The 17,261-nt window shown below is 42.3% G+C and overlaps 1 protein-coding gene across 1 annotated transcript in view; it reads left to right on the forward strand.

Annotated features, from left to right (window-relative positions):
* LOC140729066 (SH2 domain-containing adapter protein F-like) overlaps positions 1-17,261 on the forward strand; it is a 116,422-nt gene that overhangs the window by 86,444 nt on the left and 12,717 nt on the right. Inside the window, exon 5 of the mRNA XM_073048363.1 lies at positions 6,728-6,847. Coding sequence (XP_072904464.1) covers positions 6,728-6,847 — 120 coding nt within the window. The remainder of the gene's footprint in view (positions 1-6,727; positions 6,848-17,261) is intronic.

Raw genomic sequence — 17,261 nt, forward strand, 5'->3', positions numbered from 1 at the left:
AGTTATACAGCTCTTGTTACATGCACATGCAGTTCAATCCTTTGAGTGATTATGCAGAAAGTTTGAAGTTAATAACTCATCGGGGTGATTGATAAGTTTGTGGCATAAGGTAGAAGGAGATGAGTTATTAACTTCAAACTTTCTGCATTATCACTGAAAGAGTTGACCGGCATGTGCATGTAACAAGAGCTGTATAACTCATCTCCTTCTACCTTGGGCCACGAACTTATCAATCACCCCTGCTGTGGACACTTTCTGGAGGTCCAGGATCCGTATGCTCCACGACCGCTGGACTAAATGTGTAAATTTAGGAGGGGACTATGTTGAAAAATAAATGTGCTAAGTTTTCTAAAATTGACTCCTCCTACCTTAGGCCATGAACATATCAATCACCCTTCGTAGTTTTAAAAATTGACTGAAGGCTATTTTCAGCTTCAGGTCTGTAATTCACTTCATTCTGAATTCCTAAGCTATGTCCTGCAGTCATTCTGAGTTGAGGAAAGCAGAGATGAAATTGATTGTTATTTTTTTCCTCAGTAGGTTTTCAGTGGAGTTTGCAGACAACAAGTCTGAGGGAAAGTAACAGATCCCTTTTTTGAAGGAATCTGAAGTTTACTATTTTTTTCTCTTGACTTGTTCTCTTGGACACATTCAAGTAGAAGAACACGTTAGTGTATAATATGTTTGGCTGCTTGTGTTGCAATGTTTATTCCATAAACCTGAGGTTATGACTATTGGCATAAACCTATTGGTTTGTTATGTAGCTCTTGTTTATATCATCTTCATATCCGTTGGCTCACATAGAGCACTCTACAGCCAGAATAACTAGTTGGCACTCATGGTCAGCAGATGAAATTTCTTTTGATTTGGTCTTAATGTGAATCATGACAGTTAGATTTCTAGGTATATCTAGGGAATTTGCCTTCAAGTGCCTGGCAGTATTATCTATTGCTATACCAGCTAATTAATTTTTGATCTGGAGTGACCGTTTTAGATGCAATAATGCATATGTTTACACCATAAATAAAACTCTATTTCAATAATCCCAACATTTGTTCTTAATGGTAGTTCGATTTCAGTTTTGGAAAAAGTGCATGATCAAATAAAATGGTCACCGTCACTTCAAAAATCTCGATCTGAGTCCATAAAGCTACATGAAAATAATTCTGGACTAAAGTAATACAGAATGACCTTCCTTTAAGATTTTGGTGGTTCTGCATAGCTGTTTCATGTTTATTAATATAACAACAAACTGTAAATCTAATTTCAAAACTAGTACTTTTTTCATGTTGCTGGTAAGTGTTTGCATTTATATTCACACCAGTGTGATCATTTGGAGACACTGTAATGCTGCTAAGCATTTCTGAGCCATAGGTTGTATGAACACGTACAATTCAGAGCAGATTATTTCTAACCCTAATGCCTGTGCCTTGATTATTCAGTGAAGTCCTGGATAATCTCTCTCTCAGCCTGTCTACCCAACTTGTAACCATTAACACCCTGCCTCTAAATGTATGTTAGTATCACTTTGATTTTCGTAACTTGTTTAGATTCAACAGGCTAAAAATAGATCAGTGCATCTGTTCATGGTACTTGAGTGCACCTCAGTGCCATTTTATTGCCACATCCCTTGAATGCAGTTGATCTGGTTTGAATTCACATGAAGACCAACTCTGAGTGAAGAAATTTCTCCATCTCTTTATTCCTTGGCTCCATTCTCCTCATTCAGGGAAAATGTCTTTCCTACATCTAACCTGTCAATCCCTTCAAGAATTTTTTCAAATCTTCTCTTATCTTCTAAACCGTCCCAGTATATTCCATCTCTTTTCACACAGCAAACTTGCCATCTCTAGAACCAGTCTGATGGATCTTCACTGTTCTGTAAGGAGCATATAGTTCTATACAATACACCGGGTGTGATCTCTGTACAGTTGTAATATAAATTGCTTCTTCAAATTGTTCTCTAATAAAGCTAACATTACATTTGCCCTCTCAGTTACTTGCAGTACCTGCACGTGCATGTTGTATTGGACTTTACTATGTACAAGCACACTTAGGTTTGCTTGAGCATCAATGCTATCAGGTCTATCATCATTAAAAACCTAAAAACTCAAAGAAGCAAAATCAGGAATAAGCCAATTCACCCCTGGCTTCCTTTAATTCTTTCAGTATTCAATATTTTGTTTTGGTAGAGAATTCTCTATTGTTAGGTTGAGAATTCCAAAGATTCACTCCCCTCTGAGTGAAGAAATTTATTCTCAGTACTGAATGGCCAGTCCCTTTTAGAGCAATGCAGTATGGATTATGATTTTATAGTCTTGATTAGGCCATTCCACTCAGCCAGTTTGAGATTGTGTACACCAGTTCTATGTGGTCCAACCAAAGAATATAATCATTACATTTACCCTACCAAGTCCTGAAAGAATTACAGATATATTAATGAGATCACCTCTTATTCTAAATTCAAAGAATTTAGACTTGTCTGCTTATTTTCTCCTTGTACAGCCATCTCCCTCTGCTGCCCTCGCAGTGTGCGTGTACAAAGCTAAGCAGGGAGTTGAACACCTTCTCAAAAACCACTCAAGCCAGAAACTTTGTTCAGGTTTTTAATGAGAAAACATTGTGAAATTGCAGAAAGTTAAGTAAAGCACATATTGGATTCAATACAGAATTGTAACGTGCCTGATATTATTGATTATTCTCAGGATCGACATCAAGCAAGGTAATACACACGTGCAATGTTCTGTAGCTGTACTGTGGACTGGAGTGAACTCATGGCACAACATTAGCTTAATAGAGATGAAGGATAAACATAATACTTCCTTCTAAGTACATCTATTAAATGTTTACCAATACTAAGAAAGCATAAGACTCACGGGTACTACTGCTTCAAGGGCAAGTAAAGAGTGGATGGAGATGAATGTCTTTTTACTGTGTGTGCTTTCTGTAAAAAAATCCAAGTTAACCCACATAGGAAATGATGTTTAAAAAAAAAAGCTTATGAACAGAAAGTGACATTTGTACAGACCGAACTGCATACAAAATGAATAGTGCCTCTAGAGTCAGAGCACTCTCCATCTCAGGAATATGTGTGAAACTTCTTTCACCTGAACCAAATGTGCATCGTTCGTTAGAGTGGGGGGCTTGAGGCTTCATCAAGGAGAGGCATGGGCAAAGGTGAGGTTTCTGTCAAGTTTCTCTTTGTGTCTGAATTAGTATCTAACTAGAGTAGTAAGAATAGATGCCAAGTTAGCTGTGTGCTTCTCAGGCAAGATATGGAAGACAGCCAGTCTCCCTAACTGCTATGTATGTGAGAAGGGTATCTTGGTGCAGCTCCTTATAGACTGTGTTAGGGAACTGTAGCTGGATGACCTTTGGCTCATTTGGGAGTATGAAAAGGTTTTAGATGGGAGCAACAGGGAGGTAGTCACACTTAAGCTGCAGGAGGCAGGTAATGGGGAGATTATCAGGAGAGGGAAAGGCGATGTTGAGTACCACTGTGGCTGTTCACCTCAATATCGAGTCTATCGCTTTGAATGCTATTGAGGGGGACAGCCTACGAGGGCAATGCTGCAGCCACTAGGTTCTGATTCTCAAAAGGCAAGGAGAAGAAGAGAACAGTGATGATGAGGGATCAGATGTTAATCAGAAAATTTTGTGTATGTGAAAGAGGCTCCTGGATGGTAAGTTGCTTCCAGGTAAAAAGGTCAGGGACGTCACAGATTGGGCTCACAACATTATTAAAATGGTTAGGGTGAGCAGCCAGAATCATGGTATATATTGGTACCAATAGCACAGGTAGGAAAAGGGATGAGGTCTTGAAGAGAGAATATAGGGAGCTAGGTAGGAAACAAAAGCAGGACCTCAAGGGTAGTAGTCTCTGGATGCTGCCTGTGCTGTGCTCCAATGAGAGAAATATAACCCCAAAGCCAGGAGCAGCTGGAGTGGGCCCATAGTGTCAGTCACAGTCCATTACACAGAGGCAAATCTCCACAGAGCTCGCAGACACTTAGACCAGATGACAAAACAGCTTCAACCTCAGCACCATGGAGAGCCGAGTAAAATGTTGCCAAGCAGAACTGGTTGACCCTCGCCTCTGGTCCCAACACCTTGCCCTTTCAGTCCATTTGGCCTGGAGTTTAAATTGTCCAAGCACCAGGTCATCCCCTGAACTTGGGTCCAGGTCCCACCACAGCGATATGCTCTAGGCCCCTTGCGGCCCGAACTCGACCTTTCCAAATTGGCGCTGCACTTGGATGATTCAAACCTCGCTCCTGGTTTAGGTGAAGGGGCTCCACTTCAGCTTTTCTTTACACTGCATGCTCCAACTATGTCTCCGATTCCAATTCCGGCTCAATCTTCTCCTGGATCGTGCCTCAACCTCAATCTGGCTCTGTCTTGCACCTGCACATTTCGACCCTCGGATCAACCACCCCTTCCCTCGCCTCTTTATTGTTTGCGGTGATCATTTACCACAATATCCCATATTAAAAGGTGTTATTGATAGAGCATTTAGTCGAATTCCTTGCCTTGAAAACCACCAGTAAGCTGGTGCCCACGTTCAGTAGCGGCATCTTAAACTGGATTGTATTCCTGGCACAATAAGTAGACAGGCCACTGAGAGGAACAACCATACTGGATCTGGTCAAGTGGCTGATCTCTCAGTGGGCGAGCGTTTTGGAGATGGCACCCACAACTCCTTGGCTTTTACCATAGCCTTGGATGGGGATCATAGGAGGTGTTATGGGAAAGTTTTTTTGACAGGATGATTTATGATGCTATTAGGTAGAACCTTGGAAGAGTAATTAGGGAACAGATGTACTCAGAGAAATGCCAAAACAAAAATTTGATGTTGTTTAGGAAGTAGTTGCATGGGGTTTTGGATAATTTTGTCCCATTGAGGCAGGAGAAGGATGATAGAGAATATCCAGTGAAGAGGATGAAAGAGCATACTTAAAATTTATGAAGCAAGGATCAGGCAGTTCTCTGGAGAGTTGAAAAGTATCTAGGAGGAGCTTAAAAAAGCACTGAGGAGAGCTAGAAGGGGGCATGAGAAGTTTTTGGCAAGTAGGATTATGAAAACCCCATGCTGTTCTACACATATGTGAAGAACAGGAGAATGCCCGGAGTGAGGGTAGGATTTATAAAGGATAAAAGAGGAAACATGCCTGGGTTTGGAGGAGGTAGGGGGTGTCCTTAATGAAAACTTTGCTTCGGTCTTCACCAGTGAGAGGGACCTTGATGGCTGATACGCTGGAACATGCTGATGTTAAGAAAATGGATCTGATGAAACTTTTGAAAGCATTAGGGTATGTAAGTGTCTGGGCTGAATGGGATGCACCCTAAGTCACCACAGGAGTTGCGGGAAGAGATCGCTGCACCTTTGGCGATGATCTTTGCATCTCCTCTCACCATAGGGTTAATACCAGAGTCTGGAGGATGGCAAATGTTATGCCTCTGTATAGGTAATAGGAATACTCTTGGAATTTATAGACCAGCGAGGCTCATGTCAGTGTTGAGCAAAATGTTGGAGACAGGATTTACCAGCATTTAGAGAAGGACAGTCTGAATAGAGATAGTCAGTGTGGGTTTGTGAGATATAGGTCATGCCTCACGAGCATGAGTGAATTATTTGAGGAAGTGACAAAATAAAATGAAGGTAAAGCAGTGGATATAATGTATATTGATTTTAGTAAAGTGTTTGACAAAGCTCCTCTTGGTAGGCTCGAACAGGAGACATGGCATCCAGTGAAACTTGGCTCCATGAATTCAGAAATGGTTTGCTGATAGAACACAGATAATTGTGGTAGATGGGGCTTTGGTTCCGCGATGTTCCACGGGGGTATTTTGGGATCTTTGCTCTGTGACTTGGATGAGATGGTGGAAGGGTAGGTTAAAATGGGACATTGATAGGATGCAGAGCTGGGCTGAGAAGTGGCAGATGCAGGTAAGTACGAAATGATGCACTTTGGAAGGTGGAATTTGAAAGCAGAGAATAGGGTTAATGGCAGGATCCTTATCAATGTGGAGGAATAGATGGTTCCTGGGATCCACATACATAAATCAGCCAAAGGTGCCCTGCAAGTTGATGGTGTGGTTAAGAAGATGTATGGAGTTTTGGCCTTCATCAGTTGGGGGATTGAGTTCAAGAGCTGCAAGGTAATGTTGCAGCTGGAAACCCTGGAAACTTTCCAAGGTGCAAATCCATGGTCTATCAAGACTAACGAAGGCCTACTCACACAAAGTGGTTGTTATTCTATAGGTGTATTGAGTATGCCCAGAAGAAAGTGAATCTCAGGGTTGTATATGGTACTTTGATAATAACATTTACTTTCAACTTTGAACTTTATACATTGGAGTATTTCAAATTTTCATTCCTTCACCATTTTCTACATGTACCAAGTCCCAAAGCTCTGAAATGTTCTATGTCTGTGCAGCACTCTACTTTGCCACTATTTAAAAGATGCTTCTGACCTAGCTTTTTTTTGCTTAATATCTCTACACATAGTTGTATACCTTCACCTCTAAAGTGTTGTGGAATTTTTATTATAATTATAGGTGTCAAATAAATAGAAGTTATTGCTAATGAGACAAATTTCCAATATTCCTGAACAATCAAATATTTCATGGCCCATAATTGTTGACTTTTAAGGAGATATTCATTCCAAATAGCTTGTCTGTATTCAGTATTGTGATATGTATTGTGATATGCGCTTTTCTTTTGTAGGTGGTATCATGGAGCCATTAGCCGAACAGATGCAGAAAACCTTTTACGACTTTGTAAAGAGTGTAGCTATCTAATCCGAAATAGTCAAAGCAGCAAAAATGATTACTCACTTTCACTAAAGTAAGTGACACCTCCTTAAATAATTGATTATAATTCATTAATGAACTGAAACACAGTGTAAATACATGCAGCGTTTGGCTTATAATTCACTGTGCCAAGACATTGGTATTTGATCATTACAGAAAGTTGAATTACTTCGCACAGACCTCTGTATTGAACATATGTATCAATGTATTTGTTTTGCAAGCTTGCTTTTGAGTTGTAGATGCCTCTTTATTTATTTACATATTACCAGATGTGTGCTTCCAGTGCACAAGCATTCTGGTGTAATAGTTTTAGCAGCAATCATTGTTCAATTACCTGTTGTAAACAGCTAGCCACCATTGATTATTGACGAAATGTTGCTTTAATGGAAACAACTCGTCTCCATTTTGTTAGTAACTGAAATGTCATTTCTATTGGGAGTCTTCTAAGTATGTGTTAGTTGCTTACTTCAACACAGATCGGCATGTATATCATCACTATTGCGTGATTTAATTTAGGAAAAAAAGATCGGGCAAGTGCTTCAAAAACACTGAGATTGAAGTAATGGCCAGTGAACAGATTCTTATAGACTTCCCAAGCTGCTATTAGTGTGCATTGCAATATACACATCAGGGTACTATGGAACTGCACCTTCTCACACCAGCACCAAAGAATGGAAGGTACCTTAGGTGTGGTTTGTGCATATCACCTGTCACTCCATTGACGGCCTGTCCCGAGGATATATTACAATCTCTTCAGCCTTATACCAGCTATGACAGGTCTATCTGTTTGGGTGATGTAGGTTTTTTTTTACTGTATTGAATTAGTATTAATGGTTTGCTTGTTGGTTAGACTTTAGTGAACTTTGGCATAGGCTGCCTGAAGCTATCAGACTAGTCCATCATTTGTGCAGTCTAGGCCACTGTCATACCTGACCTCACTTTGCAGAATGTCAGTAGAGGCAAGGCCTTAGTCTAGAGGCCTCATGGCTACTGAAGGTTAATGTTGACCTGGTACTGACAATCAGAATGCTCATGCTGTATCTGATAATTGGGTCCCTATATTTCTGAATGTTCGAATGTCTTTACAATCTTTAGCAATGTAATTTAAAATTCTCATGGTATTGAAATCTCCTCATGGACTTTTCTCACCCTCTGGTCTTAGCATTACATTCCAAGCTGCTTGTGTGCCCCAGATTTCCTTTGCCTTACCATTGGTGACTGTGAACACAGAGGTTTAGAGCAACAAGCGATCAACCATTCCTTCAGCAGTCTATTGCACCAGAATCCACCACCTGCAGCCTCTTGTGGCACCAAAAGTATATATTTTCCTAATAAAATATCATATTGGAAGAAGGCTGAGGAATTTGGGGAGAAAGATATTGTTAGGAAGGAGGGGAGTGGTGAGACTGTGTAGGGAGGCCAGTGTCCTGAGGTTGTCCACCCTTCGCTCTCCACCTTTCCCTGGGGATTCTAGTGTGAGGTGAAACCACCAGATCTGATGCTCCTTGGTGCTAGAACTAAGGGCCAGCCATCATATCAAGCTGAGCCCCAGCTTGTAGTTCTGACCACCTACCCTCCACCCTCATTGCCACATTAGCTTGTTAGACCAATTCTGTTTAAACAGAAGCAATAGCATGGACATCCATTACAGGGATGGGGGAAACCAGTGTGTTTATTTTCATTCCTAGTATTTTTCATATGCATGACTAATGTATTTATTTATGTTTGTTTATTGCATACTGCAATGCAGATTATTTAATACATCTTGTAGCCTCACAATAACATCATTTAGAAATCAAATTTTCTGTCATTTTTTTAAAATACATTTACTATTTTAATCTCTTTAAATATTCTATTTATTTCAGAGGCCTGAGTTTCAGGTTGCCTTTGCAGAAGTTAATAAAAGCTTTCAGTTGAGTTTGCATACTCTGACATCTGCAGCTAGCAGAATATTCCAGCTAGCATACTGCACATCAAAAGTGATTGAAGTGTAGTCTTGTTATCTTGTAGAGATTTTAGAATATTTTTGCCATCTCTAGTGTTTTGAAGACTACTTGTCAGAGCTTTTATTTAACAGTAAGCTGTCAATTAATTTAATGTGTTCATAGCAGACAGTTGAACAGCAGCATACGGTGAAAATGTCACTGGTTAAGGACAAAGTGAAGAAATTGCTCATAGACAATTGATTGCTGGAGGCACTTCACAATTAAAATTTTCCTCTTCTGAATTAATGGCCCAGATTCTGAACAGGGATATCAACATAATTACTGGGTGTCCTTCTGTTACTAACAGTAATTTCAGGAATTCATATGAGCACAAAGTCCAAAAACTGCTGTCAATTCCTCGCACCAGTTTACGTTTTTGGATTTATTGTCCAGTGGCAGAATGCAAAGTTGCTCGAGTTACCCAGTGCTTAAAGTAGAAAATCATTCTGTACGATCTCCATTCTTTAGTTTGGAGAGGAGTGAATGCATTGGACAAAAATAAATATTTTAGTTAGATTACATTTTTAATTGAACTTATTTGTTTATGCTTTTTCAATTGTGCTTGTATTTGAGTATATTCAAGCATTTTATTTTCCTACAATTGGTCATCTTTGTTTTACTAGTTTGAATACTTTTTAATGGTTTTGGAATGTTTTTGAATGGCTCTAAATGTCAGAGGCACGGGCCATGGCTTATCTAGCTATCATTTTATTTTAGCATTTTAACTACTTAGTGTGGGATGCTGGGCACGTTCCATAGCTTTATAATCAGACAGAACAAAGAAACTGCTGCTTAATTGCCACACTACAGTCGTGCCTTATGGTTGATCTATTTCTTTGAGAAAAACAAATAAAACTGAGGTGCGGAATCTGAAACAGAAGTAGAAATGCTGGAAAATTGCTTTTTAAGTTCTTACAGCATTTTCTACTTTGGTTCTTTGTTTCACTTATTCCCACTCCCCTCTCACCCTCTCGACTTCACCTTCTGCTGCCTAAATTAACTTGTTTTTACTCTCCATCCCAGTGCTGTTGAGGGGTGCAGGGCCTGAACTATACAAGTGCTGCCTGACCTGCGGGGTTGCTTCAAGCACTTACTGTTTTTATTTTCATTCATAGGGATTTGTTCTTGTTCTCTCCTTCTCCATTGTCCTCCGCAATTAGAGCATTTATTAAAATGCTGGGCCAGGACTGCTCCCTGTGGCAGAATGCTGTTCAAATTCAGTTATGGTAGCTCGATTCATCTGCCGAAGTCTTTGGTAACTCAGCAGCTTGGTAATGAATTTAATAAGAGCTTGCAGCCACGAGCTTGGGATAGTTTACATCCTTTCTACAGAAACAGTATCAAAATCAGAGAAAAGTCAATGAATTCTGCAGCTACTTTTAATTCGCGTTGAAAATCTGACATTCACACAGCTTGTCAGCACCTGTCACAACAGTTATGACCAATTCTAAAGCTAGCTTGTCCCTTTGAGATTAAGCTTTAGCGTGATCTTTTGCAGGAAGAGCTGTAGTAGGACCTGAGGAATGATTTGACCAGCAGCCTTGAGTCACTTGCCTATTTCACTTATTTAAGAAGTTCTATGGCCTTAGATTCCTTTCATACTTGGTTCTTTGCCAGTAACGTACATTAGTGAGGAATTCTGCCAATCATTTGTGCCCCACAGCCCTAATTTCTTTATAAACTCTGGGAAATAGCTCATATGGGCCTGCTGCCTTTTGACCTTTGGTATCCACAAAGATTTATTGACTTCCTGTAATGGATATGGACCTTAGAAAGAAGATGATAAAGAGATCTGTGCTATCAAAGTTCTTTGTGTGAGGCAGAAAAAAAGAAATTATAGTCCAGTTAGTCTGACCTTAGTGGTTGGGAAGATGTGGGAGTTGATTGTTAAGGATATGGTTTCAGAGTACTTAAAGGCACATGATAAAATAGGCTGAAGACAGCATGGTTTCAGTAAGGGAAAATCTTGCATGACAAATCTGCTTGAATTTGAAATAGCAAGCAGATAGACAAAGGAGAATCGGTGGATTTTGTGTACTTGGATTTTCAGAAGGCCTTTGACAAGGTGCCATTCATGAGGCCACTTAACAAGTTAAGACCCCATGGTATTGCAGGAATAAGGGGAGCCTTTTCTGACTGGCTGCCGGTGTCTAGTAGTGTTCCACAGGGGTCTGTGTTGGGACCACTTCTTTTACGTTATATGTCATTGAGTGAGGGAATTGATGGTTTTGTTGCCAAGGTTGTGGACAATACGAAGATAGGTGAGGGGGGTGGCAGATAGTGCTGAGGAAACAGAGAGGCTCCAGAAGGACTCAGACAGATTAGAATGGGCAAAGAATTGAGATAGAATGCAGTGTTTGGAAGTATATGGTCATGCACTTTGGTAGAAGAAATAAAAGCATAAACTTTTTCTAAACGGACAGTAAATTCAAAATTCTGAGGTGCAAAGGGACTTGGGAATCCTCATGCAGGATTCCCTAAAGGTTAATTTGCAGGTTGAGTCAATTGTGAGAAAAGTAATTGCAATGTTAGTATTTATTTCGAGGGGACTAGAATGTAAAAGTGAGGATGTAATGGTGAGGCTTTATAAGACACTGGTGAAGCCTCACTTGGAGTATTGTGAGCACTTTTGGCCCCTATAATATGCTGACATTGGAGAGGGTTCAGACAGACATACTTTATTGATCCCGAGGGAAATTGGGTTTCGTTACAGTCACACCAACCAAGAATAGTGTAGAAATATAGCAATATAAAACCATAAATAATTAAATAATAATAAGTAAATTATGCCAAATGGAAATAAGTCCAGGACCAGCCTATTGGCTCAGGGTGTCAGACACTCCAAGGGAGGAGTTGTAAAGTTTGATGGCCACAGGCAGGAATGACTTCCTATGACGCTCAGTGTTGCATCTCGGTGGAATGAGTCTCTGGCTGAATGTACTCCTGTGCCTAACCAGTACATTATGGAGTGGATGGGAGACATTGTCCAAGATGGTATGCAACTTGAACAGCATCCTCTTTTCAGACACCACCATCAGAGAGTCCAGTTCCACCCCCACAACATCACTGGCCTTACGAATGAGTTTGTTGATTCTGTTGGTGTCTGCTACCCTCAGCCTGCTGCCCCAGCACACGACAGCAAACATGATAGCACTGGCCACCACAGACTCGTAGAACATCCTCAGCATCATCCAGCAGATGTTAAAGGACCTCAGTCTCCTCAGGAAGTAGAGACGGCTCTGACCCTTCTTGTAGACAGCCTCAGTGTTCTTTGACCAGTCCAGTTTATTGTCAATTCGTGTCCCCAGGTATTTGTAATACTCCACCATGTCCACACTGACCCATTGGATGGAAACAGGGGTCACTGGTGCCTTAGCCCTCCTCAGGTCCACCACCAGCTCCTTAGTCTTTTTCACATTAAGCTGCAGATGATTCTGCTCACACCATGTGACAAAGTTTCCCACCGTAGCCCTGTACTCAGCCTCATCTCCCTTGCTGATGCATCCAACTATGGCAGAGTCACCAGAAAACTTCTGAAGATGGCAAGACTCTGTGCAGTAGTTGAAGTCTGATGTGTAGATGGTGAAGAGAAAGGGAAACAGGACAGTCCCCTGTGGATCCCCAGTGCTGCTGACCAGTCTGTCTGACACACAGTGTTGCAAGCGCACGTACTGTGGTCTGCCAGTCAGGTAATCAATAATCCATGACACCAGAGAAGCATCCACCTGCATCACTGTCAGCTTCTCGCCCAGCAGAGCAGGGCGGATGGTATTGAACGCACTGGAGAAGTCAAAAAACATGACCCTCACAGTGCTCACCAGCTTGTCCAGGTGGGCGTAGACACGGTTCAACAGGTAGACGATGGCATCCTCAACTCCTAGTCGGGGCTGGTAGGCGAACTGGAAGGGGTCTAAGTGTGGCCTAACCATAGGCCGGAGCTGCTCTAGAACAAGACTGCCCAGGGTCTTCATGATGTGGGAGGTCAGTGCCATTGGTCTGTAGTCATTGGAGCCACTGGGGCATGGCATCTTCGGAACAGGAATGAGGCAGGACGTCTTCCACAGCACAGGAACCCTCGGGAGACTCAGGCTCAGGTTGAAGACATGGTGAAGTACTCCACATAGCTGGGGGGCACAGGCTTTGAGCACCCTGGGGCTGACACCATCCGGGCCTGCAGCCTTGCTTGGGTGGAGACGTTTCAGCTGTCTTCTCAGCTTTGAAGCCCACCGTGATGGTTTCATGTGGGGGAGGGGTGTAGTCATGAGAGCAGGGTTGGGGGGCTGTGAGGAGGGGAGAGTGGAGTATGTGTTGGTTGGGGGCCGACAACAGATGAATCATGTGGGGGATGGGCAGTGTCAAATCTGTTGAAGAACAGGTTAAGTTCGTTGGCCCTGTCCACACTGCCTTCAGCTCCTCTGTTGCTAGTTTGCTGGAACCCAGTGATGGTCCTCATCCCACTCCAGACCTCTCTCATGTTGTTCTGCTGGAGTTTCCACTCAAGCTTCCTCCTATACCTGTCTTTAGCCTCCCTGATCTTGGCTTTCAGGTCCCTCTGTATTGTCCTCAGCTCCTCCCTATTTCCATCTCTAAATGCCCTCTTTTTAGCTTTCAGGATGTCCTTAATGTCCTTTGTTACCCATGGCTAGTTATTTGAATAACAAAGGACAGATCTTGCCGGAACATTGCAGTCCACACAGAAGTTGATGTAACCAGTGATGCACTCTGTGAGCCCATCAGTGTCCTCTCCATGTGGCTCACAGAGGGCCTACCAGAAGTTTCACGAACATGATTCTGAAATCAAAAGGCTTTGGGCCTGTATTCACTGGAATTCAGAAGAATTGGGGGGGGGGGGGGGGGGGAATCTCATTGACACCTATCAAACGTTGAGAGGTTTTGATAGAGTGGGTATGGAGAGATATTTCCTCTGGTGGGGAAGTCTAGGACCAGAGGGGACAGCCTCAGAATAGAGGGTTGTCCATTTAGAATGGAATTGAAGAATTTCGTTAGCCAGAGAGTGGTGAATTTGCAGAATGGAGGCAACCTAACAACATAATTAAAATTGCTGGGTAAACTGCCTGGAATATAGCAATGGTTCTGTGGAGAACCTTTCAGCTACTTTCCCAGTTCGACCACATTCATTTCCCACCATTCACACCTAGTATTCTGCGAGATTGGGATGGATTTCTGCCGCTCATTAATATTGGTCTGAAGATAAACCCAAGACGGAAAGAGCTGCTTGAGGTCTACTTTAAGGCACCTAAATCATCCTCCACTATAGAAGGTCATACGACAGACTTGGGTCATTTGGCCCATCGAGTCTACAACACCATTCCATCATGGCTGATGTATTATCCCTCGCAACACTATTCTCCTGCCTTCTCTCTGCAACCTTTGACACCCTTACTAATCAAGAACCTATCAACCTCCACTTTACCTAATGACTTGGTCTCCACAGCAGTCTGTGGCAGTGAATTGCACAGGTTCACCACCCTGAGGCTGTGCCCTCTGGGCCTGGATTCACCCAATATAGGGAACAGAAGCGCAACTTTGAGTCAGCTTGCTGCAGTCACTTAAAAAGCAGTACATTATTGAGTACAGGTAAAGAAGATGGACACAAGTCTTGTATGCACAAGACTGATTCAGATTTTGTTTAGCTTATTTTCGTATACACCAGAGTGCAATGAAATTCCTTGCTTGCATGAAGCTTCCGAAGTATACAATTTACATGGTAATAATAAATGCACCAATTAATATGGTGACAAGAGCAAAACAACTGCAACATGCAAAGTACAACAATGGTGCAAAGATTAAGAGTTCAGTCTGAAATCATGCAAAAGAAAATTTTAACTGTCAGTAATGAAATAACTGAGCATGGTAGAATGAAGAGACAAGATTGTGGCAGCACCACTGGAAAAGGGGATATGCTGGTGATGTTGGATGTGTAGGAACTTGAAGCTGTTGAGCGTCTCTACAGAAACTGTGCCGAGGACAGTGTTGTGTTCATCCCCTTAGGTTAACAATAAGCTCTATTGTCTTGCTGATATCAAAGGCTATTTTGTTGCTCTTAAACATTGACACAAGGTTACATAGAAACATCGAAAACATACAGCACAATACAGGCCCTTCGACTGACAAAGCTGTGCCGAACATGTCCCTACCTTAGAAATTACCTAGGCTTTACCCATAGCCCTCTACTTTTCTAAGCTCCATGTTCCTATCCAGGAGTCTCTTAAAAGACCCTATCGTTTCTGCCTCCACCATCGCCGCCGGCAGCTCATTCCACGCACTCACCATTCTCTGTGTAAAAAAAAACACTTACCCCTGACATCTCCTCTGTACCTACTTCCAAGCATCTTAAAACTGTGCCCTCTTGTGCTAGCCATTTCAGCCCTGGGGAAAAGCCTCTGACTATCCACACAATCCGTGCCTCTCATTATCTTGTACACCTCTATCAGGTCACCACTCATCCTCCATCGCTCCAATGAGAAAAGGCTGAGTTCACTCAACCTATTCTCATAAGGCATGCTCCCCAATCCAGGCAACATCCTTGTAAATCTCCTCTGCACCCTTTCTATGGTTTCCACGTCCTTCCTGTAGTGAGGTGACCAGAATTGAGCACAGTACTCCAAGTGGTGTCTGAACAGGGTCCTCTATAGCTGCAACATTACCTCTCGGCTCTTAAACTCCATCCCACAGAGTCAACTTGTGTAGCAGTTTTGAGTGTCCTGTGGACTTGGACCCCAAGATCCCTCTGATCCTCCACACTGCCAAGAGTCTTACCATTAATGCTATATTATGCCATCATATTTGACCTACCAAAATGAACCACCTCACACTTATCTGGGTTGAACTCCATCTGCCACTTCTCAGCCCAGTTTTGCATCCTACAAATGTCCCGCTGTAACCTCTGACAGCCCTCCATGCTATCCACAACACCCCCAACCTTTGTGTCATCAGCAAGTTTATTAACCCATCCCTCCACTTCCTCATCCAGGTCATTTATAAAAATCACAAAGAGTAGGGGTCCCAGAACAGGTTTGTGAGCTCTTTCCTCTATTCTATCTCCTTGTTGTTGAACTGGTGTATAACAATGGTGTCTCCAGCATATTAAAAAAATGACTTGTCACTCTATGGCCATATAGTCTTAGATATACAAGGAACAGATTAAGGGACTGAGCAAACAACTCTAGTGAGCATTAGTGTTGAAGGTCAAGGTGGAAGAAATATTGGGATTAATTTTAACTGACTGAGCTCTGCCTTTAACAGTCATTTTGCTGTTTTGGTTTATAGTGAAGCTGCTGTTACATACAACAAAAGACAGCTGTTGTTTTTACATGTTGTTTGAAATGTAGCAGAAACAATCCTGGTGCTTGGAAATGCACAAAAAGTGCAAGCATTGCATTGACCTTTATATACTGTCAGTGATAGTCCAGTCTGTTGGGAATTTAATCAAGCTTTCTACATAAAGTCTTTAATTTCTAGTGGGTGTATTTTATTACTCGTGAGTACACCCAGAGGCTACCTTCATCATCGCCGGAGACTTTAATAGAGCCAACCAATCGGTCTCCATGCTACAGGACTGATTTCATGACGTCAACTGGAATGTCTTTTGTGATGAGGATGTCTCTGAGTTCACGGATGGGGTCACAAGCTTCATCCGGAAGTGCATTGAGGATGTTGTCCCCCAAAGATCAGTCAGGATCCACCCAAACCAGAAACCCTGGATCAACAGTTCCGTGCAAGCAACACTTACCAAGTGAGACAGAGCTTTCGCCACCAGTAACCACCAGGAATTCAAGAAATGCAGCTACAATCTCAGATACAACTCTCCACCAACAACACACGCAGCTTATGGCAAGGTCTGCACACCATCACAGACCTCAACGCTAAGCGCAGTGGTGCTGCCAACATCATTGCCTCTCACCCAGATGAGCTAAATCTATTTTGCACTAGGTTCGATGTAGTGAACACTGAGCCTCTGAGGAGAGCCGCCGAAGTGACTTGCACCTGGTCACCTCTGAGGCTGAAGTTCGCGGGTGTTTCCGACGAGTGTACAGGATCGGACGGCATCCCAGGGCGGGTACTCGGGATGTGCATGGCACAACTGGCAGGCGTGTTTACAGACATTTTTAACCTCTCCCTCTCCCAGCGTAAAGTGCCCTCCTGCTCCAAAACATCCACCATTGTCCCTGTACCTGAAAAGACTAAGGTAACATGTCTGATTGACTGGCGTCCTGTTGCATTCACCTCAATAATAAGCAAATGTTTAGAGAGGCTGGTCAATGACTACATCTGCAGCATGCTACCACCCACACTGGACCCTCTACAATTCTCCTACCAATACAACCAATTGACAGATGACGCAATAGCCTCAGCTCTACACATCTGGAGAATAAGGATGCTTATGTGAGAATGCTGTTCTTGGACTACAGTTCAGCATTCAACACTATAATTCCCTCCAGG

The sequence above is a fragment of the Hemitrygon akajei genome, chromosome 6 (assembly GCF_048418815.1).
Source record: "Hemitrygon akajei chromosome 6, sHemAka1.3, whole genome shotgun sequence".
Taxonomy (NCBI): domain Eukaryota; kingdom Metazoa; phylum Chordata; class Chondrichthyes; order Myliobatiformes; family Dasyatidae; genus Hemitrygon; species Hemitrygon akajei.